The sequence below is a fragment of the Leucopleurus acutus genome (genome assembly GCF_964270905.1).
Source record: "Leucopleurus acutus genome assembly, chromosome: 1".
NCBI lineage: Eukaryota > Metazoa > Chordata > Mammalia > Artiodactyla > Delphinidae > Leucopleurus > Leucopleurus acutus.
The window spans coordinates 126,614,279-126,640,555 of NC_139142.1; the positions used below are offsets into that span (position 1 = coordinate 126,614,279).

At 36.9% G+C, this 26,277-nt stretch overlaps 1 protein-coding gene across 5 annotated transcripts in view; it reads left to right on the forward strand.

Moving 5' to 3' along the window:
* Window positions 1-26,277, forward strand: part of TCF12 (transcription factor 12) — a 383,916-nt gene that overhangs the window by 343,444 nt on the left and 14,195 nt on the right. For 4 of the 5 annotated variants that reach the window (XM_082846535.1, XM_082846531.1, XM_082846533.1 and 1 more), the window contains 6 exons: window positions 1,257-1,335; window positions 7,333-7,406; window positions 9,241-9,447; window positions 19,279-19,393; window positions 20,706-20,868; window positions 25,597-25,829. In XM_082846535.1, coding sequence (XP_082702661.1) covers window positions 1,257-1,335; window positions 7,333-7,406; window positions 9,241-9,447; window positions 19,279-19,393; window positions 20,706-20,868; window positions 25,597-25,829 — 871 coding nt within the window. The remainder of the gene's footprint in view (window positions 1-1,256; window positions 1,336-7,332; window positions 7,407-9,240; window positions 9,448-19,278; window positions 19,394-20,705; window positions 20,869-25,596; window positions 25,830-26,277) is intronic. The other variant, XM_082846532.1, reaches the window with a different exon arrangement.

Genomic DNA, 26,277 nt, shown 5'->3' on the forward strand with positions numbered 1-26,277 from the left:
ATCATACAAATTGGTATAGACATACTCATTTGTAGTCAATGCTTACAATTTAATTGGTGCTATCTTCTTTTTAAAAAAAAAAATGAAAGCTGTTAATGTTTGATGATTGTGACCTGTGGAATTTTGTTTTACGTGAGCCTGTCCTAGTATCTGACTTTTTCAACGTATTATACTGTCTGTAAAACCAGTGCTGAGACCCCATATATGCCATAATTTGGGCCTCTTTAAATTTATTAGAGCTCTAAACTTACTCAGAGCAAGATTATTTCTATTGGATGACACTTTGCACCCACAAGTAGTTTTCCTATTTAAAATATTTGACCACAGTTTCTCCAAATAAGTTGATTTGTCTGCCCTGAGTGCTGAGATGTGAAGATGATTTATGATGCCTGTTATAGGAATGGGATTGTCCTAGAGAGGAGTTCCTAGGAACCGTTGGTGCGTGGATTAAAGAGACTTTTTAAATGTTTAATAGTTAATTATGTAAACTTGAATGAATTTCTGTCACTATTTTTTTTAGCAATATGAAATAAATATAAAGTGTTACAACAAAACCTTTAGCCAAAATACCAAAATTTATGCATCCAGATATGTTACCTCTTAGGAGGTAAAGTCCACAGATTATTTGGGGAACATTTTTTTAAGAACTTTCAGGGTTTTTTCACTTTCTCCAAGGGTGACAAAATATCCTTTGAAAACAAGTTTGATTTTTTTTCAACACTCACACAACATTAGGAGCTAAATTTGGCAAAAATGTAGTTACTCAAACAACTTTCTAAAAGAAATAAGGGGTAACTATTTTTAAAAATCACTTTCTTTGACTTTTAAAACTATTTTTAGGACTTTTCTCTTCAAAAGGTAACAGTTTCCTAAGATTATTTTTAATGAATAAAATTTATTTAGATGGTATATTCTAGAAAGATTGTTTATCAGACTTGACTTTATAGTCACTTTTATCACTTCTCTTTTTTGTTCTAGCAATTAGAAATTTAAATTACTTTCAACTAGGATAATAAAGAAATAGGTATGATCTATTTATTCCTCTCATATTAGAATATATATGATACTTTTTAATCCGAGTTTTAAAACTGGGGCTTCTATAGCCTTTATGCAATGGAATAGTTCTAAAATTGATTAAACAGTTTTTCACTCTGAGGCTTAAGGGTGGCAGCTTAGATTATAGAAATAACTCCATGCAAATTGACACACTGATATGTGTCACACTGATATGTGCATATCTTTTGTTTTCTGGTTAGATTTATTCTCCTGACCATACCAGCAGTAGTTTTCCATCAAATCCGTCAACACCAGTTGGATCACCCTCACCTCTCACAGGTAGGCTTTTGTTTTATCTAACTACTTGATAACATGCATAGGGCTACTTGGAAATATTTGAAGTTTATTTTTCAATAAAATATAGTAAAAACTCACACCAAAAAAACCATTTCTATCCTGAGAAAACATGTAAACAGAGCCTTCTCCTGAGTTCATTTTGGAGAATATTGAAGTATTTCCTGTCTGAATTATTTGTTCATATCTTCTCTGATTCTTAAAATAATTTGTGATAATTTCTAAGAACAATTATTATAACAGGGTAAAAAATAAGGCTAAGCAATTGGGATGAAGGTAAAATATAGAGAAGGAGATGAATCAAAAATTTTGATAAGCTAACATAGAAAATAAAATAACCTATTTAGAAGTATATATAACTTCTTCCTTATTCCCTGCATTTTCCACGTACCATGTATAAGACTCAAATGAAAAACTCTGCACTAGTTTGTCTTTATTTTTAAGTCCACTGAGTTATTATTTCATATATATATATAAATTCTTGGGGATAATGTAGGGTTTTTTTGCTAAAGAAAAGAACTCTTTGTGAATGTGTATGAATATTGTTAGTGGAGTTAAATAAGTATTCAGATTTGCATTGCTTTTTTCCTGTTTTTCTTTACAGTAGTTTTAACAAGTTCCAGATACTATCCTACACTATAAATTTGTTGAGATACAACTATTATTATTGTAAATAGGAATTTTTTGATTTATTAGGAATAAATCAAATTACAAGAAGATGCTTGGATCTGATCTGTTAAGCTATAAAACTTGGAATGTGTTTCCTGAGCAGTGTTTGGAGAAAAACCATGCTAAAGAAGAAATGTATTAGTTCTAAGGAAAAGACATTAGATAACTGTGTAAAAATTGCCATTTTCCTCCAACAGTTGACCTCAGAAATGATTCTCTATTCCTGATCAAAGTCACTAGTTCAGTCCATGTGGCGTTGTTGTTGTTGCTGTGAAGCCTTTTTGCATTGTTCAGGGTTTCTGAAAATCAAGGCTCTGGTGTATCAGGGCCCTGGCTATCACCTGTGCTCTGTGATTTAGCCTTGTGACTCTGCTAAGAAGCATTCCAGTGTGGAAATGATGAACTGCTGGCAGCTGCTTTCAGCTATTAGTGGGTTCTGCCACTTTCTCAGACACCATGGCTTCAGCTGTCTAGTAAAAGCTGAACAGCTGTTCCCCACATAGACAGGACTATGAAAGACCCATTGACTTAAAGTTGTTGTTTAACAGAGGGATGAAATTACAGGAAGAATGATGTAACTTTAACCATACTCACCCTCTTGGCAGAGTTTTACTAAAATTATCAGTGTCATTTTTGCCACAACCTGTTTCACTTTCTCATCTCAGGTAGCTATATTGGCCCTTACTGTATGTTCCCACTGCCTCTTCTCCTCTGCCCAGCCCAGTAAGATAAAAGTGTCCTTGGTTTCCATTAACACTGGTTGGGAAGGCAGGCAGCAGAGGAGCTCAGCATCTATGCAGGGACATCAGTAAAATGAAGAATTAGAAACTTAGACATTTTTCAAAAAATAATGGTCCAAAGTAAAATCTCACATTTCCTCCTCCTTTTTTTTTTTTTGAATTTGTTTATTTTTTTAACATCTTTATTTGAGTATAATTGCTTTACAATGATGTGTTAGTTTCTGCTTTATAACGAAGTGAATCAGCTGCACGTATACCTATATCCCCATATCCCCTCCCTCTTGTGTCTCCCTCCCACCCTCCCTATCCCACCCCTCTAGGTGGTCACAAAGCACCGAGCTGATCTCCCTATGCAATGCGGCTGCTTCCCATTAGCTATCGGTTTTACATTTGGTAGTGTATATATGTCAATTCCACTCTCTCACTTTGTCCCAGCTTACCCTTCCCTTCTCCATTTTTATTTGATGTTTAGTGGATGATATCCTCTTTCCACCTTTAATTCAGCTGATTAATGAAGATCTGTGAAAGGTTAAATTGTGTAATGAAGGTATTAATAGGCTTCTTTTTTCAGTTCTGCAATCATACTCAAAGAAAAATATTTTCATATATTCCTGTTGAAATGGCATCAAAGACTGATTTTATACAGGTGCATCTCTGTGTCTCATCTCCTGTATCTAGTGTTTTCTTCTTATAACCACCCCCACATACACACACACCCCAGGCTGGCAGAGCAGACATGGAAAGGGAGGAGGAAAAAAGGAAAGCAATGGGTGATAAAGTATTCACAGTTGAAGGAAAAATAAAAAAGAGCAAACCAGAGCTCCTATATAATAATGTACAAATTATTTTGTACCTTGTGTGGCAGGAGCCTGTCATCTAGAGTAAAAATTCCTACCCCCTATGTGTGCTCTACACTTGCCCTCTTCCTTATGCCTGAGCATCAGTCAGACTCAGGACAGACCTTGTAAGAATAGTTGCACAGGTGCAAAGCAACATAGGCAGTTTCTAAGGCATTCATCGTTCTTGTTTAAATCCTGCTCATTTTCCTTGGGAACTTTTCAGACTAAGAACATAACATTCCTGCATAGAAAATGCTTACAAGAAAGAAGCTTCTGAGATGATGATATTGTTTTAGTTAGGATACTTTAGGCTGAAAGGAAGAGAAACTCTTGTCTGGACTGGATTAAATAATAAGGGGATTTTGGATATCTTGTATAAAGCCCATAGCAGGGCAAGTTCCTGGACCAGTCAGGGCTCCTGCTCTATTTCTTTGCAATTCTTTACCTCCTTCTAGAATATCAGTGAATAAAAGTTTAATAATTGCAGTACTCAATAGCAATCTTCAGAACATCCACAATAAAAATAAAGAGGGAGTAGGGGGAGATAGGGGAGAAAGGATTACTCAGTTTAGGCTCATTTCATCAATGAGATATTTATTTTTATCATCTGTCAGTATGCCTGGTGTTAAAGCAGTTACCTGACTTCAGCAAGTTTTCAGTTTAGTTGAGAAAATAGAGATAAACAAATGAAAATAGAACCGTCAGAATTTACTCTAAACTACAGTTCCTCGGCTGTACTTCATGAAGAGAGTATAAAGGAGAAAGAACTTTGAGTATAAAAGAAGAAAGTGTGACAAAGATCAAGATGTAAGAAAGTACCTGACCTGTTCATCCAGAGTCATTGAGATGACTGATTATGAACTCTTTTCACATATTGGAAGTGGAAAGGTTGGCTGGGGCCAGATTGTGGAAAGCAAAGCATTCAATGCTACATTTAGGATTATTCAACCTTTTCCAAGTGTGGAGTATCTCATGAAAGTTTGAGTTTAGGGTGAGATTACAAAGGGAAACAGCTAACAAAATAAGAAAATGCATGGTAAATAGTCCTAAGAATTTCTCTCAGCCATGCAAAATGATGTTGTCTATTCTCTAAATTTATTAACCAGTTTTATTAGGTGGCATATTACTGAATCCCACTCAGAGTGAGAACAGATCAGAAACACTGGGTGAATTTTAGATTTAGTGATCAAAGAAAGCCTTTCCAGATTTTCTAGCCAAATAATTTGATTCTCTTGTCAGCTAACTTGTTCTCTGGAAATAGTCAATAAATTTTGATATCAAGTACATTTATTATAATCCTTGAATAACAGCTAGCTTTTGGGGGTGGTCACTAAAAAGCTCAGGGCAATTACAAAAATTGTTAACTATATAAAGAGTTGAAAGCTTGCCCTTATCTAACAGAAGGAAGTAGTATAAGCCCAAAACCTCTGTGCATGTCTACCACCAGATAGCAGGTGACAGGGAAGGAAGGGGGGAAATAACCTATTCTCTGGGAAACCCCTTAGGTTTTTAGCGTTTGTACTTTTGTTTTTCCTTATTTGTGTAATAATGCTGCAGTTGGTGATCACAAGCTAGAGATAAAGATACCAGTATGATTCTAAATAAATCTGTATATTTTACTCATGTACTAGTTTTATAAAAAGACAAAGATGCAGATCTGTCTAGTGTCAGAGGTATTCTATAGCATTATGGTCTCTGTCTAGAATTTGAATTCCATTCACAACCCCAGAGTTCTTATCCATAGCTAATGAGCCATCAGTGGGCCAGAATTACAAAAGTCTATGTATCTTTTTTCTTCATTGATTACATGATAGATCTATCATCAGGAAGAAATAATAATAATATCTCATGGTCAAAAAGACCTTTAGGGGCTTCCCTGGTGGCGCAGTGGTTGAGAGTCCGCCTGCCGACGCAGGGGACACGGGTTCGTGCCCGGGTCCAGGAAGATCCCACATTGCTGCAGAGCGGCTAGGCCCGTGAGCCATGGCCGCTGGGCCTGCGCATCCGGAGCCTGTGCTCCACAACGGGAGAGGCCACAACAGTGAGAGGCCCGCGTACCGCAAAAAAAAAAGACCTTTAGGTTCACAGAGTGAGTGCATTCATATCTTTTACCTCATTCGCTTCATAAAGGCAGAATAAATACAAAAACAAAAAACTGTGAGTGCCTATTTTTTGTACAGTTACTAGGAATACAGTTATTCCTACAATTACTAGGTTACTCAGCTAAAGTGAACTATAATAGTTCCAATTTACCATCAGTTTTTAGTTTCCTAAATATGGCAAATTAACCTGCAACAACAAGCTCTGGTGGAACATAGTTTAAAATTTCATTTAGCAATAAACAAGACACATTAAGTAAACCTTCTCCAACTTCAGATTTCTAATATATTGATAATTCAGTTTGTCACTGAAGATTTGTTAAGAACAAAACCATATATTTAATTGAACAGTCTTCATTATTTTCTATACATAACTTACTTTCAAATGCACAGTCATGAAATAGTAAAGATTTTCAATCATTTGTTTTGTCTTTTTCTTTTTAAAGCTATTTTGGTTGTTTTAAAGCTATTTTATTTTTTTTAATATTTATTTTATTTATTTATTTTGGCTGTGCCAGGTCTTAGTTGTGGCACGTGGGATCTTTAGTTGAGGCATGAGGACTCTTAGTTTAGGCATGTGAACTCTTAGTTGCAACATGCATGTGGGATATAGTTCCCTGACCAGTTGAACCCGGGCCCCCTGCATTGGGAGCGTGGAGTCTTACCCACTGGACCACTAGGGAAGTTCCTAAAGCTATTTTAAAACACTGCATTCTCCCCAGTACATGAATGAATTAACCCTTTTATTTTTTCTTGTTTTTTTTTCCCTTTTTATTCTTTCTGTTCTGAACTTGTCTCCTTGCTTTTTCTGTCTCCTTTTTTTATTATATTGCCACTTTTCTAAAGTTGAAGAGTAAACAACATTTAATAAAATTTTCATGATGATATTTTCCAAATTAAATAATATGTTTTGGTGTAAATTATGTTGGGAAAATTTTTAGCAGATAATCCTAAATGTATTTGCAATCATTTGAAATTGGTGCATTTGTGCATTACTGGAGGCACAAGTTAACATGACCCTTTAGAAAGCAGTTTTGGCCTTATGAATTAAGGATCATAAATATGTTCATACCTTTTAACTTAGAAATGCTATTTATCCTTAGACATATTCCCCAAAAGAAAAAACACAATATTACCATTCATAATATAGTGATATTCAGTTACTATTCATAATAGCCAAATGAAAGCAACCAAAACGTCTAGCAGTGAGGTAGCGGTGGTTAAGCAAATTATGATATAGAGAATCAGGTGAATATTAATGTAAGTCATTAATAGCATGATCATAAAGACTAAAAATATGGGGGATGGACAGAATTTTAAATTATGCATATTTTAAGTACATTTTCTCAAGATATGTGTGCATTTGGACAGAGTGTGAAGAACATGCAAACATAAATGTAGTTATGTTTCAAAGTATAGTTTTTTTCTCAACTCCCTACACAGTTATATTAATAATGAAAAAAAAATTTAATATGTTGGGTTTATCAGTAGCCAGTAACATGCTGAAGACTGAACAAAAATTTTCACATAAATTTATGCACACTTACAATATATCTTTACCCTTTCCTTTAGAACATTATCAAGATCACTGAGTTAACCAAGGTGTGTGGGTGCTTTTGGGTTTTGTTTTAACAGGTACCAGTCAGTGGCCCAGACCTGGAGGGCAAGCGCCTTCATCCCCAAGCTATGAAAACTCACTCCACTCCCTGGTAAGAGCCTCTGAGAAACATACAAGGTCTCTTTTATCTAATAGTGTGGAGTTCTTTTTTTTTTCCCAGAAAATCTTGAGTAACAATGAAAAAACAGTAGGATAGCATTACACACGAATTCTTTGCTAACAAATGGCCTGATTTAGTTGAACTATATAAGACACATTGGGTGTGCCTTTTACCATCTGTTCTTTGGGACATCAGGCTTCTGGTCTCAGGACAGCTGGTATTAAAATAGTGTTATGGGATTTTTGTTTCTTTGACAGATCTAGGGTTTAATTTTACTATAATTTTATGTTTACATGTAAAGGAAATTTAAAGAAGAAAAAAAAACACACAGACCAAGTAAGAGAAAATTAGTCCAGCATTGCAAAATGGTTGTATTTTACTCTTTCTCATATGATGATATTGTGTATAGTTTATTACATTTCTGTTAAAATTTTTAAATGTAGCATCAGTTATTTTTGTCAGGAAGAGTATTGTTTCCCATGTTTTCTTTTTTAAAAAAGAATGTATTATGTAAATTGTACAAGCAAAACCATTGACAAACAAAGCAGTAGAATAAAGGAGCCTGTCTAGGTATTGAGAGTGAAGAATTTGTGGTAGGGTGTTAACTACTGTTGCCTTTCTATGCTTACCACAGAATTACTAAGCATTATAAAAACAAAATAAGGATGACTTAATGGAATGTTAAGTCATGCTATCATTCAGTAATTCCAGGTTGCAAATAGAAAAGTTCTTTTTCTGTGACTAACAGAACATTTTAAATTAAAGGAAAGTTTTCTTCTCACATATAAGCAAATATAAGCAATGTGTGCTACTTAGATGCTAACCTTATAACTTTGCTGTTAAATCCCAGCCTTCTCATACCTTAATACAAGTAGATCTTGCAGGTCTCCGCGTTAACTTTACTAACATGTTATGCTGACATGCACATCAGCTATTTCCTCATCTCTTTTGGAGTTAATCTTAACCTGTGCTTTGCCTCCTGTTCTGTCTTGACTTTGCCAGAAAAATCGAGTTGAGCAGCAACTTCACGAGCATTTGCAAGATGCAATGTCCTTCTTAAAGGATGTCTGTGAGGTACTATTTCTTTTAGATGGTGCCTTTTTTGTGTTTCAATTAATTATACTTCCTATTATCCGTTTAAAATCATCAAGCCTGTACAGACTCCAGAGTCTTTTAAAATCAAACAATGACTATTTTCGTTTCTGTAACAATATGTAAAAATAGGCTTTTGTTGAGTGTGATTCTTTTTAAAAGAGCTCTACTGGCATGTGCTTTTATTTTCTTAAATTCTAATATGTTTGTGTATGGGGCATGTGTATATTCACAGACAGATAATATCATTTCATCAGTTTTGTGAAAGAGCACATTTGGATGTGGTCACCATTTCAGATAGGTATTATAAATATTCACTTAAAACAAAATTACAACTTAAATTTGATGGATTTGAAGACCCTCCTCCAATTGCCCTCATTTCAAAGATCAGTGTTAAAGTACAGGTTATCTTTTTTATCAATGATAATTGAGTATCAGACACAGTAGAGTAGCCTTCAGCTTTTGTAGAAGCTAAAAGAAATAACCTCATGCTAGACTGGTAAATAGATTTTATGAAGCAGTGATTTGCTTCTGAAGCTTTGTTAATTTAGCATAGTCTACAAATATCCTTTCTTTAATTGTTGATTCGTAGTACAGGTAGTTTCTTTTGAAGCTACTTGATATTGCATATTCACTTGCTGCCTTCCCTATATCCCAAAGTAGGAAACATAGCAGTTTAATGAATTTAATAGATAACATCAGTAACCTCCATGTCTTTTTTCAATCCCTACAGCAATCTCGAATGGAGGATCGTTTGGACAGACTGGATGATGCTATCCATGTGCTGCGGAACCATGCCGTGGGACCTTCCACCAGTTTGCCTGCTGGTCACAGTGATATACACAGTTTATTGGGACCATCCCATAATGCACCAATTGGAAGCCTCAATTCAAACTATGGTGGATCAAGCCTTGTTACAAGCAGTCGACCTGCTTCAATGGTAAAATAGTGCTCATCCTTTTGGAAATAACTTCTAAAGCGTATTGTCCTACATGTTTTTCATGAAATCTTTCAGGGAGAGAGGTTCCTTCTTTCTGTAAGGAAGGAAGGTAGAGTGGCTTTTAAGAATTTCTTTTACTGTCTTGGTCAGGGTCATTGGCTGAGCATTGGCCCTTAAAATCCTACTATGACCATGTGCAAAAAGCAGAAACTTTCTACAGAGATCATTTTTGCTTAAACTTGGATTTTTTTTCCAGATATGTAATAATTAGCAGAACAGTTTTTGCCTTGAAACAGTTGTAGAAAGTCTTAATATCAAAAGCAATAAAGCAAGACTGAATTTCAAGGGTTCTGGTCTAGAAAAGCTATTTATTATAATTTGGAACCAGCCTTCAATAGTAGAACAAATGTAATATTATTTGTACAGGTCCAAATTTAAGCTTTATTCCCAAATGAAGGAAAAATGTGGGGTAGTTTTAAGAATGACTGTAATTTAAGTGACAAAGAAAGGAAACAATTTTAGATTAATCCCTGAAGAGAGTAAAATCGTTCAATCCCTTTTTTTTTTTAACGTGGTAGTTCTTTAAAGGAGGAAAAAAGTAAAATTCTGCAGCCATGCACATCAAAAATTCTGTGTCGAATGTCTTACATTGTTTTTTATACAAATTATGTTTTAAAGGAATGAAGCTCGTTTTGAATCTGCTATTTAACTGAAACCATGTGTTTGCATGTTTATGGCATGGTTTTTAAGATTCATTGCATGCCGTGAAATATTCTCCTATGAAACAGATTTCTAGCTGTAAGCCGTGTGATCAAGGCTAAAACTCACCTATCATCGCAATAATTAGGTGCCCCAAATGCTGAAGTCTTGTGTTCTGTAAAATAGGATTGGTTCCAGATTTTCACATTCACATTCATATATCAGACAGCCATTTATATTCATTCTGGAGTTGCTGAAGTAAACATCAAACAAGGCTGCCTGGTTTCCTAAGAACAGTGTTTTCAGCAACATAGGTGACGATGCCCACATGTCTTAAAAACATTTTTTTTTTTAATATCAGAAGATCTTGAAATTAAGACTCCTTTTAAATTAGCTTTTGTTGCTATTGATAAACTAATAAATGTGAAAGCATTTTTAAATTACTGAATTCCTAGAAATAAAAGGGAATATTGTAATCACTATTAGTGGTAGTAATAAAATAATTTTAACAGACTAATAAGATAGCATTTGTTGCAAGTATAAATTATTACTTTGCTGAAATACTGTTTATCCTTATTTAGAAGAATGACTTGAAAATCAGTATGTTTGAATCCTAAGCTTGTCTCAGCCTGCAGTATTTGCAATTCTTAGTCCTCACCTCTTAATCGTTTTTTTAATTCTTCATTGTTAATAGCCCACTGCTCCTTTTTCCAGTTTATCTGCTACAATATATGATATATCTCTGGCTCCTCCCACATAAATATAGAATTTATATGAAATGGAACTTCTATCTTTGGGAGGTTGTTTTTACCAACTTTGGATATAAGTTGGAAAAGAGATTTTTCAAAATCCAGTCCTCTAAAGCCATGTAAAAACCTAGTGCATTTTAAAAGAACTTGTTGAGGGAAAAATTGTTTCTAATATTAGATACTGCTCTGAAGCTTTTAGTTAAGAAAGTAGCTTCCATTATATTCACTAGGAATATGCTGCCTACTTCAGAGCTGCCAGAGATATTCTTTAAAAAGGAAAAGGGCTTCCCTGGTGGCGCAGTGGTTGAGAGTCCGCCTGCCGATGCAGGGGACGCAGGTTCGTGCCCCGGTCCGGGAGGATCCCACATGCCAGCGGAGCAGCTGGGCCCGTGAGCCATGGCCGCTGAGCCTGCACGTCCGGAGCCTGTGCTCCGTGGCGGGAGAGGCCACAGCAGTGAGAGGCCCGCGTACCGCAAAAATAAAAGGAAAATAATTCAAGGTAATCAAGAATAAGAGAGTTCTGAAACATGAGGTGAGTCTGGCTTAGTCTGAGAAGCAGCATCAGTGCTGCAGCAACTAAGCCCAGGCTATTGCTGAGTTTGTCTATCAAGGTCTTCCTTCAGTTTTTATAGCCTTCTTAGACGACACAGCTGAGAAAAGTCTGCCAGACATCATCTATTATATCCACCCCTTCCCCAATCACTAATGGAGGTGGAGATGCAGATGTTTCTGCCAGGCTTACCCTCAAAAGTTATTAACTGACAAAATCTAAGAATGTCAGGTGAGTTAGTATTCAGCTCCCATCCTTCTGAAATGAACTTCTTAGCTGTGAGTACTCAGTTCTCAGTTTCAGCAGAAAGACCAAAGAATGGAATGAAATAAAGATCACAGTCAGCCAGTGACTGTCCCAGCTAAGTCTTAGGCATATTGTTGAGGAAAACTCTTATCCTGGTGGCTGTTATTCATGTCTGAGGGCTTGCATCAGTACTGCCAGGAGCCTTGCTTACATGCTTTGTACCTATTTATGTGGAATCAACTCTTTTCATACTCTGGGAGGGTGTGTGATTTGGGGGACATCTTGTAACTATTGCCAGCCATCTTTAAGAGTTAATCTGCTTTTATTAGCTCACCCCCATGTTTTCTAACTGATCATGACTAAGAAATAACACAATTTTACATTCTGGAATCACTTTTCTTTTTTTATCTTGTTTAACTTTCTGGTAGTTTATATACTTTTCCTCTGCATTAACATAAATTAGTATTTTTTAGGCCCCTAAAAATGGAGGTTACATGGCCATTATTATAAAGTAACCACAGAAATATCAGTTTATCAGCAATTCTATATCGCCATTTAGAATTTGTAAGGTCAGTTTCCTCTCAAAAATATTTAATTTTCATCATTTCATTTATTTTTCTGCAGAGAGTAAAACTGGTCTAGTAAACATAAATACCATTCCAGGAACTCCACAGAACATTCAAATTAAATTTTTGACCACCTGTTTTTTTTTGTTTTGTTTTGTTTTTGCGGTACGCGGGCCTTTCACCGCTGTGGCCTCTCCCGTTGCAGAGCACAGGCTCCGGACGCGCAGGCTCAGCGGCCACGGCTCACGGGCCCAGCCACTCCGCGGCATGTGGGATCTTCCCGGACCGGGGCACGAACCCATGTCCCCTGCATCAGCAGGCGGACTCTCAACCACTGCGCCACCAGGGAAGCCCTCAAATTAAATTTTTGATGTAATGGATTTTTGTGGGCATTTACTAGAGGTCACCATCCTAATTCCAAGTTTTAAATATGATGTTACTTTCTCTCCTAGCATTTAAAGGAGAAGAGTCAGCATACTTTTTTTGTAAAAGGCCAGACAGTAAATATTTTCAGCTTTGCAGGCTATATGGTCTCTGGCACAACTACTTACCTCTGATTTGGTAACATGAAAGCAGCCATAGCTGTTATGAAAACAAATCGGTGTGGCTGTGTTTTAATAAAACTTTATTTATTAAAAAGAGCCTCCTTTACTAGTAAAACAAAATAAATAAATAAATAAATAAATAAATAACAGGACCAGATTTGGCTCACAGGCATACTTTACCAATCCCTGATTTAGAACAAAATTAGCTTCCCAGTGCAGGAAATGAGAGTTAGCAAGTTTTGTTTTTTGGGGGGTTTTTTTGTTTGTTTTTGGGGGGGTTTTTCTTTTCTTTTTCTTGGAGCCTACAACTTTTTGCTTATTTTGTTTTAATGAGTAGTTTGGGAGTTCTGTTGAAGTAGTTGGAATATTTGAGGTGAGCCAGAATGCACTGGGAGTAGAAGAATAAGAGTTGATGGCAGGATAAAAGTAATACAGAGAGCTCTGCTCTCAGCCTTCAGTGCTATCAAGGTAACTTGTGGTGTGAAGTCTACATGGGCAGGTTAACCAAAATAGTCTCCTTGATCAAGGAAATAGCTTTGTTGCTGAAAACATTTCTCTACGTTATTTTCAGTTATAACAAGATTATGCTAGTAAGATCATCTACAGCTGATCTACTGATTTGTAGATCCATCTTCTTATAGATGAAATAATTACTATTTTTTCGTTATTCCAGAAAACAATTTTTATATTTCACACAAAGGTAATAAGACTACCACCTGCCAAAAATATTAATAGGAGTCAATATCACAAGACTTATTTGACTGTTGTTTCTTTTAACTGAACAAACTTGACTAGCATCAAAGGTTAGGATTAAATGAGGTTTCAACCACAGAAAGCTTTTAACATATTTTAGCTATCTAATATACACAAAAATTAAATTTCCTGGGCTTCACTGCTGGCGCAGTGATTGAGAGTCTGCCTGCCAATACAGGGGACACGGGTTTGTGCCCTGGTCCGGGAGGATCCCCCATGCCGTAGAGCGGCTAGGCCCGTGAGCCATGGCCACTGAGCCTGCGCGTCCAGAGCCTGTGCTCCGCAACGGGAAAGGCCACAACAGTGAGAGGCCCGCGTACCGCAAAAAAAAATTAGATTTCCTGAAGATTATTATATCAGAAAAAGAGACTAGGAAGTGGGTAATTACTACTCCTTCTCATATAATTAGTGTAGCCAGCCTGCCCTAGTTTTAACATTTGCTCTTACTTTTGAATAGGGTTAACATTTTCATTTACTTAATTTCCTACTCCCTTTCAATATTTTGGATAGTTTCTCCATATTTTCTTAATGCAAATTAAAACTTAAGGCTTTATCAGACACTATTATTAGGATGTGATTGATGTATCATTTAAATTTTAAAACAAAATCAGGATTTTTAAAACTATTGAAATGTCAGCATTGGACAGACTATAGTTTTGCTCCCATTTATTTAATGTAAGAATAAACTCGGAATAAACTGCTGACAGCAAAAAAATAATGTTATTAAGTGGAAAACTGAAAAGGAATGAGACTCATTAATTTCATTTAGGCATTACAAAGAGGTTTCAGCAATATAAAGTTATTGTACATCACATCAGTTTATGGCTGTAATATCTAAAATACCGAGGCCTGGTGAGATAGCTCTGTAATAGCACTTTTATCCTTAACACAAAGTGCTCAGTTATTGTTCAGACAGTGATTTCAACTTCAAACTAAGTTAGATTAGAAGCTTTTGTGTTAATGGAAGGCTGATGCAAATCTTTAAAAGTTTCTCATTTATGATACAGGATAAAATTACATCCAGGAGGTCTTTTGATTTCTTTGTTACAAGTCCTGAGGAAATTTAACTCAGGCATGTCTTTTGTGGGGGGGGAGCGGGGGGGATTGCTTGGGTTTTTTGTTGTTTAAGCTATGGTTGGAGATGTGTGTCTTGTATGAGAGCAAATAATGTTCAGTTGTAGAACTTAAAGCGACCTTATATAATGATTTAAAATATAAATCATGTCTGTTTTCTAAATCCTAAAGCAGTTAGAGAAATATATTTTTCCTAGTTCTAAAAGATTTAAGATTCATTTATTAAAGACTAACAGGCAAATAGAGTAATATTTTATTCAGAATTTTAGCACTTTTTGTCACTTTATCAGAGTAAATTTGGAATCATTTTAACCTTATATTTAGACAGTAATTTTGTTAGTATAGGTTTGTATACAGTAGAAATGGTATGTGTAGGTTTCCGCTAAACTGAAGGAGTTTATTTTTTAACTGTATTTTACTTTTTCTAACCAATTTTTTTCCCAAATGGGCAACTTAAATTTTTTAAAATTTTGTTAAAACCACATTATAGTGCTTTTAAAGGGTTTTGATACAATTTTTTTAACTCAAAATTGTTTAACTGTCAAGTTTTTTTAAGCCTGAAATCCATACAGATTATATATTTATGGAAATATTATTCAAAAGGAATCATAACAACTGGAATTCTTCCAAGTTCTGGCATTAAACCCTCTTTGGGTAAAACAAAATATTTACAGTACATAAAGATCCTTTATTCAGTCTGTAGATTAATAGTGATTAATTTAAATCATTAGTACTCAGTGAATAGTACAAATTGAACAAATTATTAGAATAGAATTCAAAATCAGCGAGGAGTTCATACTGAGTAGTTTTCAGTCTGTCCCTTAATTCACAAGACCTCTTATTCATCAACTAATTAGATTTAACATTTTTCCATTGTGGGTGTTGAAGCCATTGGCCAAGTTAAATGAAAACAAGTCCCTTGTTGGATGCTCCCACAAAAATAAGACCATAGGTAGATTGTAAAGATTCAGAATGCAAGATGATGTCATTTAATGGAATGGGCCGTTTATTCTGAAATGGAGCTCTTCATAATTGAAATTTAGAGCATAGCAGGCCTAGGGATTTTCCTTCCCCTGCTAGTCCCCCAATAGAAGCATTCTGTCAGCTGTATGCTAACGAGATGAACAATTAAACAAGGTCCTATCTGGCTGGCCTCACAGGCTCTGAGCTCAGACAAAGAACTGTTTATACACCTGTTACGTGTGTGGACAGAGCCATTTGAATGGGTAACTTCAGATTAAAGGAAGGACATGGGAGCCAGGGTGAGCAAGGGTTAAAGAAAACTATAAGAACTGTGAACATCAAATTCTCCAGAAAATATATGAGGGCCATTTGCAAGGGGAATCAAGTTACAAAGAAAAAGTTCCTGCTAACTTCATTAACATGAAAAACTCCAGACTTGAAACTTTTTGCTAGTCTGATGCCATTTTTAAAAGGCTTAATTTTGTTCAAGGTTGGTGTGAGAAAATACTTAGTTTGTAGTATTCTATAAAGACAAAGATATTCACTGACATTTTATATCGCAAAACAAATTGAGCAACCTTTCTGATTTTCCTTCAGGGAAAAGCAAAATCCTTAAGATCTATTGTTTAGATAATGATCCTTTGTCTGCCAAGCCTTTCATCAGAAAAGAGGTGATAGAACATTTTTATTAGTCGAGATTTAGAAAAATCAAAGAATTATTTATACTCATGAAATAAAAGAATAAGAATTTCACAGATGCATCATCACTTATCAATCAAATGAGTGAAATTCAGTTTGTTACTGTTCAACAGTATTATCTGACAGAGCTATAAAATGGGTTTCAGAGGTACAATATATAGTAAATAAACGTATGTTTAAAAGTTTAAATTTTAGGGCTTCCCTGGTGGTGCAGTGGTTAAGAACCTGCCTGCCAATGCAGGGGACACAGGTTCGAGCCCTGGCCCAGGAGGATCCCACATGCCACGGAACAACTAAGCCCGTGTGCCACAACTACTGAGCCTGCGCTCTAGAGCCCGCAATCCACAACTAGTGAGCCCACGTGCCACAGCTACTGAAGCCTACGTGCCTAGAGCCCGTGCTCCACAGCAAGAGAAGCCACGACAATAAGAAGCCCGCACACCGCAACAAAGAGTAGCTCCCGCTCACCCCAACTAGAGAAAGCCCGCACACAGCAACGAAGACCCAAAGCAGCCAATAAATAAATAAATAAATTTTATTTTTTTTTAAAAAAAAAGTTTAAATTTTAAAAGGCTATTTATTTTTCATTTACTTGGTGTGATAGCTCAAAATACTAGATAAGAGCAAAATTGGCATATATTACCAAACATCGTGGGAAGTTTTAAGTCCACATTATAAACACAGACATAAAAATCTTAGCTTTGGGGCTTCCCTGGTGGCGCAGTGGTTGAGAATCTGCCTGTTAATGCAGGGGACACGGGTTCGAGCCCTGGTCTGGGAGGATCCCACATGCCACGGAGCAACTAGGCCCATGAGCCACAACTACTGAGCCTGTGCGTCTGGATCCTGTGCTCCGCAAAAAGAGAGGCCGCGATAGTGAGAGGCCTGCGCGCCGCGATGAAGAGTGGCCCCCGCTTGCCACAACTAGAGAAAGCCCTCGCACAGAAACGAAGACCCAACACAGCAAAAATAAATTAATTAATAAACTCCTACCCCCAACATCTTCTTACAAAAAAAAAAAAAAAACTCTTAGCTTTTACTTTATCCTGCAGTGATTTCCTCAGCCGGTCAAAATTATTCTAGTAATATATTATCTTTAAAATAGGCCTAGACTCCTAAGGTCCCAAAGAATTTGTAACTATTTGTTGTATTTTACCCTATCTATTTTTATAAAATGCAATTTTTGAACTGACCTTCCTCTCAGATCATTAGATCATTGAGTAGTTCATAGCTAGCAAGAAAGCACCCTATGTGTTATGAATAAACATGACCAGGATTCCCTAGAGATAGGATATCATAAACTATTTTAAAAACAATTTCCTCTCTCGGGCTTCCCTGGTGGTGCAGTGGTTGAGAGTCCACCTGCCGATGCAGGGGACACGGGTTCGTGCCCCGGTCCGGGAAGATCCCACATGCCGCGGAGCGGCTGGGCCCGTGAGCCATGGCCGCTGAGCCTGCGCGTCCGGAGCCTGTGCTCCGCAACGGGAGAGGCCACAACAGTGAGAGGCCCGCGTACCGCAAAAAAATAAAATAAATAATAATTTCCTCTCTCGAATGTAATTTTCATAGTCCACTTCTTCACTTGGTGTTAGATTCAGTTCTTCAGATTTTTCTCAAGATTTTTTACTGGGGGCGGGTTGCGGTTCAGGGCAGAAGTAAAGGTTAAGGGTCTAAGGGAAAATTTCCAAAATGGTAATGGAATAGAAGGCTGTCTTGATTTCTGTGGTTCCTTCCCAGCTTTAAGATTTTATGATTCTAATGCATGATGAAATTGTGTGGTTTAGAAAAAGGGTATGGTCAATGCTTGATCATCCAGGGGAGTAGTGACACAGCTAATTCTCAGCAATGACTAATCCTCAGATAATTTAAAAAGTAGCTATGGAATACATTGAATGGGTTTTTCAAAACTACATTAAAGATAAGAATAAAGGTAGAGGTCAGACATCTCTTAAAAAGTTGGGTGGAAGACCTGGTATGTTCTAATCAGATCCACTACCAATAGCCTGCATTGCCTGAAACTTTGCTTTGGTTTCTTTTGTTTGGCTCACAGGAAACCAAAGGATAACCTTGCATAGGGGTATTTATACCTCTTAGGGTAAAATCCATACAAAGTCATGAAAGATAAAAGCTATATTAATTACTCAAGAGGGATTCAAAGCATGGCATTTTACTGGGATTGAAGGATTTGTTGAAAAACAGTGGTTCTCATGTATAACTCCAGGCAATAAACCTATTTAACTAAAGGATTAATCTTCTAATTGCCACATCTGCTGTTGTTCTAATAAAAAAAAACTGGTTCATTTGTAACCAGTTTTTCTAAAAATACTGCAGTAGCTAAAAACACTTGGTAGTGTTTGCATGCCTTCTCAGTTCAAGTTAACTGTGACTTGTCTAAATCTGATTAAAACTGAGAATAAAAATGTATGGCATTTTTGTTGCCTGGCAATGTAGAACTTTTATTTTAAGTTATTTTAATTTTGTATTGCTTTTGCTGCTCTTAAAATTTTTAAGGAGAAGCAATTAGAGGAAGAAAAAACAAGACACTGTGTGTAAGAAAAGGATATGCTAAAGTATAGATAAATAATATTACTTGGAACAAAGCAGTATTTTGCTAAATGCAAATTCATGGATACTTTAACATTTTTAGGTAGTATATGGAATAGGTTTTTAGATTGATTGATACACAATAGAGGCTATAATATGTAGTGCTGTATGGATTATAGAGTGCTTTTTGTCTATTAGCTCATTTGCTTCTCACAGCAACCCTCTGTGGGATATAAAATTTGAAAGCTGGAATTTTTTAAAATATTTTTATTCAGAAACAGTACTACTGTCGAGTCTTTTACAATCCAAAAACCAGAAAAGTGGCATCCAAAAAATGTTGCTAAATTTAGATGAGTGATAGCTGTTTTCTCTATTAAACCCAGTGAAAGAATTTGAACAATTACTGCACCATGAACATTTTTATTTATTTTTTTTAACTTTAGGTCGGAACTCATCGAGAAGACTCTGTCAGTCTCAATGGCAATCATTCAGTCCTGTCTAGTACGGTCACTGCTTCAAGCACAGACTTGAACCATAAAACACAAGAAAATTATAGAGGTAACTATATAATTCATTTACAGCAGTAGTGCATACAGAGGTATCATTTTGGAGTACTGTCACCTTCTTCACAGTCAGATTGACATCTGTGAATCAAAAGTCATCTTAGGGGCTTCCCTGGTGGCGCAGTGGTTGGGGTCCGCCTGCCGATGCGGGGGACGCGGGTTCGTGCCCCGGTCTGGGAGGATCCCACGTGCCGCGGAGCGGCTGGGCCCGTGGGCCATGGCCCCTGAGCCTGCGCATCCGGAGCCTGTGCTCCGCGGCGGGAGAGGCCACAACAGTGAGAGGCCCACGTACAGAAAAAAAAAAAAAAAGTCATCTTAGGTGGTAGAATTCCAAATAGTAGTAGTACTACTGCGTGAATATACAGGGTCAATATTTAGGGTTCCAATTGGTCCATTTAGCTGGGCCAATTACAGATATTTATTGATGTATGGAACCCTGTGCAAACCGTTGTTCAGTGTTTACTGGTCATCTTCTTACCAGCTCCTGCATCTGTCCTCTTTCTTTTTTTTTTTTTTTTTTTCTTTTTTGGCTGCACCGTGTGGCATGTGGGATCTTAGTTCCCTGACCAGGGATTGAACCCGCACCCCCTTCAGTAGAAGTGCAGAGTCTTAACCACTGGACTGCCAGGGAAGTCCCTGTCCTGTCTCTTTCTAAATCACTTCCCCTCATGGCTGAGTCTTCATTGTCCCTAGAGGAATTGAGAAAGACATTTCTGAGTATGTTTAGAGCTCTGAGTGATAGTAGGTGTTGTTTAGAAGATTATAATTTAATTGGGGAGACAGACAATTCTTACAAAAAGCAAATTGTTGTCAATGTTATAACAGACCTTATAAATAAGTACAAATATATAGGTGGTATTAAGACCACCAAGATAAAGTTTTCCCAGCTGTATTTTTTGATGTTTTATTTATCATCAATAAAACATGATGCCTGTTTTATTGTGTTTGTCCAGGAAAATGTTAAAGCTTATTTCATTTAACTTGACAGCATCTTAGAAGTTTTTAAAATGCATCATGTTTCTCCTACCTTGTTTGATTGTTAAATGTGCCTGAAAATGAGCATTGGACTCACCATCAGGGTCAGGCTTGTTTTTTTTTAAATACAGGTGCTTTAAAAAGCAATTTTTTCTAAGGTTTGTGGACGTGCTTTTTCCAGCTCTGAATAGTTTACTTTTTTACATCTTCAGATTTCTATAGTAGCTCTACAACAACTAAGGATATTTACCATCAAGAAAGCTTTTTACTGTCTTAATTCTAATACATAAATGAGTCTGGACATTTATTCTGTTTCTTTGCCTCTTTGTTAGGTGGCTTGCAAAGTCAGTCTGGAACTGTTGTTCCAACAGAAATCAAGACTGAAAACAAAGAGAAAGATGAAAACCTTCATGAACCTCCTTCATCAGATGACATGAAATCAGATGATGAATCCTCCCAAAAAGATATCAAAGTTTCATCTAGAGGCAGAACAAGGTATTTGTTAGCATCCAGGTGTTAAATTTCACTCATTTGCCATGGGTGAAGATACTTGGAAAATTGAAGTGTATCATGCATTTAAGTGTCAGCTGTGTTCTAGATACTGTGTTGGGACTTTTGTGTGTTGTCTCATTTAATCCTCATAGCATCCATAAAAGGGAGGTGTATGAAGCTGACTCTAAGTTTATGTTTTCCATGTTTCCCACAATATTTTAGGGTCTACATATAAAAAAGAATTACTTCTCTCCCATCAATGCTTATAGTCTGTAAGACAGCTAGAGAACAAAATAGCTAAAACAAGTTAAATTGTACAAGTGTAGGTATTTAGATATAACCCATCAGTAAATATTCAAATACATTATTTTAAGGCTAAGTATATGGTAAGACTCTTGTATGATTTAAACCAGGGGCTGGCAAGCTATGGCCCATGGGCCATATCTAGTTCATTGCCTGTTTTTATAAATAAAGTTTTTTTGGAACACCACTACACACCATTCATCTGCATATTGTCTGTGGCTGCTCTCACAGTGCAGTGGCAGATTTGTGTAGTTGCAACATAGGTTGGATGACCCACAAAGCCGAAAATATTTACTTTCTGGCTCTTTATAGAAGATATTTGCAACTTACGTTTTAAACAATACTTTGAAAAGAGTATGGAAAAGGAAGTACTCCACATGCGTTGATGTTGTCGGGGAAGGTTTTCTAGAAACTGGACTTGACTTTGCTTTGAAATATGGATATTGACACATAATACATTAGTTTCAAATTATTTCCTGATTCTTCCATCAGATTTTTCTTCTAGTTCTACATTAAAAGTAGGTAATTTGATATATTCGTGGTACATCCTATTTCTTGGTATATTTCCATTTATCAGTAGTATGTATATATCACGTATAGATATTTATATTTAAAACATTGTTCTTTGTATTAAATTATGGTACAAAGGAAATTACAAACTAAAAGAACCAGGATAGTCCTTTCTGTCAGTCTCATACTTAAAAGTTGTCCTTTTGCATTTGACATTCTCACTATTTTCAGTAGTTGACATTTCTCCTGAGGAAAATTAAATCTTAAGGTCCTAATACTATCATTTTAATACGCATTGTACTCAGTTGTGCAAGGGCATGAAGAAATAAAAATTGAGTCAGGGAATCCAGAGTCCACTCCTTTGAGGAATCTTAATTCTTTCATAGTTTCATTATTCAAATAGAACTTTAAGGGAAATAATTTGCATCTCTCCTCATCATTCATCCTTTCATTATATAGGTCAGCAAATTTCATGTGTAAAGGGCCAGATAGTAAATATTTTAGGCTTTGTGGGTTATACAGTCTCTGTTGCAACTGTTGAACATTGCCACTGCATCATGAAAGCAGCCAAAGACAGTACATAAACAGGTGGGTGTGGCTCTTCCAATAAAATTTTATTTACAAAAACAGGTAGCTGGCTTATGGGCCAGTTTGCTGAGCACTGTTATAGGTCATCAGAAATTGAGAAGGCAGTATAATGGGTTAATAATAACAATACTTAGTAGTTAATAATAGTAAATTTAAAACACAGCCTTTGGACAAAATAAGGCTAACCTTGGTTTGAATCATGGCTTCATCACATTTTGCCAAGTAACCTTGGCAAGTTATTAAGCTCTCTGAGGTTTGGTTCTATCTTAACAGGAGACTTTCTGTTTAGGATTCTTGTGGGAATAAACTGAAAATTATGCATATAAAGCCCTTTTCACACTGTCTCACATGCAGTAAACATCAGTGAAGGTACTGTGGTAACTTATGATGATGATAATTTTAGGTATGTGCTCTTGATTTCTTCCATGAAGCACTAACCTGGATTCTTGTCACTACCCTGCCACTCATTAGCCTTGTAATCCTAGGGAGGTTACTGATCTTACAGTGGTTCTCAACCCTGCTGCACAGACTCCTGAAACATTTTAGAAATACAGGTGCCTGGCCCCTGAACCTGAGCTCCCTGTATCAGCATCTCTGGCAGTGGGACCTTTGAAAGCTATATTTTATAAGTGCTCTTGAAGATTCTAGTGAGTGGCCACCTTTGGAAACCTTTGGGCTAGATGATCTGTAAAGGTTTCTTTGAAGTCAAAGAGCTAGTGATTCTCTATTATCAAAAGAAGACTTTTATGAAATTCTTGACAATTGGCTAGTAAAAATCTGTTGTCTACTTGTTTTTTTTTTAAGATTTATTATTTATTTATTTTATTTATTTTTGGGTGCATCCTGTCTTAGTTGCGGCATGCGGGATCTTTTGTTGTGGCACGCGGGCATCTCTCTACTCGTGGTGTGCAGGTTTTCTCTCTCTAGTTGTGGTCAGAGCAGGCTTCAGAGCGTGTGGGCTCTGTAGTTGTGGCGTGTGGGCTTAGTTGCCCTGTGGCATGTGGGAATCTTAATTCCCTCACCAGGGATCGAACCCACATCCCTTGCATTGAAAGGCGGATTCTTTACCACTGGACAGGGAAGTCCCTCTACTTGTTTTTTTTTTTTTTTCTTTGTTTGTTTGTTTTGCGGTACGCGGGCCTCTCACTGTTGTGGGCTCTCCCGCTGCGGAGCACAGCCTCCGGAAGCGCAGGCTCAGCGGCCATGGCTCACAGGCCTAGCCACTCCGCAACATGTGGGATCTTCCCGGACCGGGGCACGAACCCGTTTCCCCTGCATCGGGAGGCGGACTCTCAACCACTGCGCCACCAGGGAAGCCCCCTCTACTTGTTCTTTATTAGAGTACTCAAGGTATTAGAGGTGAAGCACCAATTCTTTGTGCACATTTTTTTCCAGGTTCTAAGAGGCCCTGCTCAGTAATTTATTTCTGAAATATAAATAGAATTTTCTAGAAGTTATTCCAAAGCATTTTTCTCAGATATTCTTTTCTGATTAGTCTGTTTTCATTACAGAAATTTGAAAATTACAGAAAAGCACACACAAAAATCACAAGAAACTCCGCTACCCAGAATTAACTACAGTTTACTTTTCAAGGAATATCTTTTTCCATAAATACAGTTTAAATTGGAGATAAACTGGATAAAAGTTTTATAATTTCAACTTTTTTAGTTTAACAGTGTATTTTAAACCTTTTCATCTATCTGTGTTTTCTCCAACATGTTTTTTTCTTGTTGTTTCTGTTTTTAGGCAGCTTTATTGAGGTTTAATTCAAATATAATAAAATACACCAATTTTAAGTGTACAGTTTTGGTCCTTTGACATATGTATACAGTTATATACATTAATAATGTAGAATATTTCTGCCACCCTAAAAAGTTTCCTCATGCCAATTTATAACCAGTCCTCTTCTCCCATCTTCTGGCAAACGTTGATCTGCTTTCTGTTACCATACTTTTGTCTTTTCTAGAAGTTCCTGTAAATGGAATCATACAATATGTAGTCTTTTGTGTTTGGCATCTTTTACCTAGCATAATCTACAGCTTGATTTTTAGAGGGTACATAGTAGACCATTATCTGGATGTACTGTGATTTATTTAACCCATCTCCTAATATTGGACTCCCATTTGTTCTGAAGTAAATAATTCTGTGATCAACTTCTTTACCTAAATTTCTATGAACATCTCTAATTATACCCTTTGGATGAATTTCTAAAGTTGGAATTGCTGATCAAGAGATAATGAACATTTTAAGGCTTTGGATTCATTTTGCCAATTTGTCCTTCAAAAAAGTTGTTCCAGTTCACCCATGTTTTAAAATCATCACCACTGATGATGACATTTCTTCCAGAACAAATAGTATAGTCATTTTCTGAGATACTTCTCTCATTCCACATCTTAAGCTTTTCTTCCTCCTCCTCACCTGGGGACTGCCAGAATATATTTAAGAACATAAGCAAACTGTAATACATTACTATAATAGTACAGTGTTTCTCAAACCTTAATGTACATATGAATCTTGTTAAAATGCAGCTTCTGATTCAGTAGGTTTGTAGCAAAACCTGAGATTCTGTTTCTAACGGTAATGTAACACTGTTTTTACAGTAATGTAAAAAGTAAAGTTTTTAAGCAGTAATGCTGATGCTGCTGATCACATCTAGAAGAGCAGGGTGCTATAATATGTGGTCATTCAAATTATGTTTATGAAGAGTTTCACTAATAGTGTGGAGAAGTCTTTATGCTGTAATGTGCAATGAAAATGCATTTAGAAATGTACGTGGGGGACTTCCCTGGTGGCGCAGTGGTTAAGAATCTGCCTGCCAATGCAGAGGACATGGGTTCAAGCCCTGGTCCAGGAAGATCCCACATGCAGCAGAGCAGCTAAGCCCGTGTGCCACAACTACTGAGCCTGCACTCTAGAGCCCACGAGCCACAACTACTGAGCCCGTTTGCCACAACTACTGAAGCCCACACACCTAGAGCCCATGCTCCACAACAAGAGAAGCCACGACAATGAGAAGCCTGCACACCGCAACGAAGAGTAGCCCCCACTTGCCGCAACTAGAGAAAGCCCGCGCGCAGCAATGAAGACCCAACACAGCCAAAAATAAATGAATACATTTATTTTTTTTTAAATGTATGTGGTATAATTTCAACTATATAGCTATATATTTGCATTGAGGAAGGACTGGAAAGAAATATACAATAATGTTAAGTGTAGCTATTACTACCATTTGGTAAAATTTATAGGTCATTTTTATAATTTTTAATTGTGTACAATAAGCATATCTTACTTTACAGCGAACCTAATAGACGTTGTTACTTTGCCTTCCAGCAGTACTAATGAAGATGAGGATTTGAACCCAGAACAGAAGATAGAAAGGGAGAAGGAAAGGCGGATGGCCAACAATGCCAGAGAACGCTTGCGTGTGCGCGATATTAATGAGGCATTCAAAGAGCTTGGTCGAATGTGTCAGCTTCATTTAAAGAGTGAAAAACCCCAGACAAAACTCCTTATTCTTCATCAGGCCGTGGCAGTCATCCTTAGTCTAGAACAGCAAGTCAGAGGTAAGTAGGTTCAGCAGAGATATGTAACTGTTCTGCTTCCAGTGAGTAGACATTTCTGTGTCCACTTGCTTTTCTGCTTGGTCAGGTTGTTTGTAGGTGCTCCTAGTACTTCTGCCACCACATCATCCATATCAGGTTTTTCTCTATTATTCTCTCGCCTCTGTCTCATTATATAGGTCAATATCTGTAGGCTCAGTGCTTCCCAGAAACCAGTAGAGAGTAACCCTATGAAACAATGCAGTGAACAGCCAGCCTCCTGCTCAGCATTAGTGCTTTGTGCCTCTCGTTGACTCTGGTCTCCCATGCTCTTGTATTTACCTGCCTACACCTGTCCTCCAACCTGCTCCTTCCTGTCTTCCCTACTTCTCCGTAGTCAGTTTCTTGCCTGCTTTACCCGGGGCATCTGTGAGGCTCTGATGGTTAATAGAATGCCTGGTCATGGCCCCTC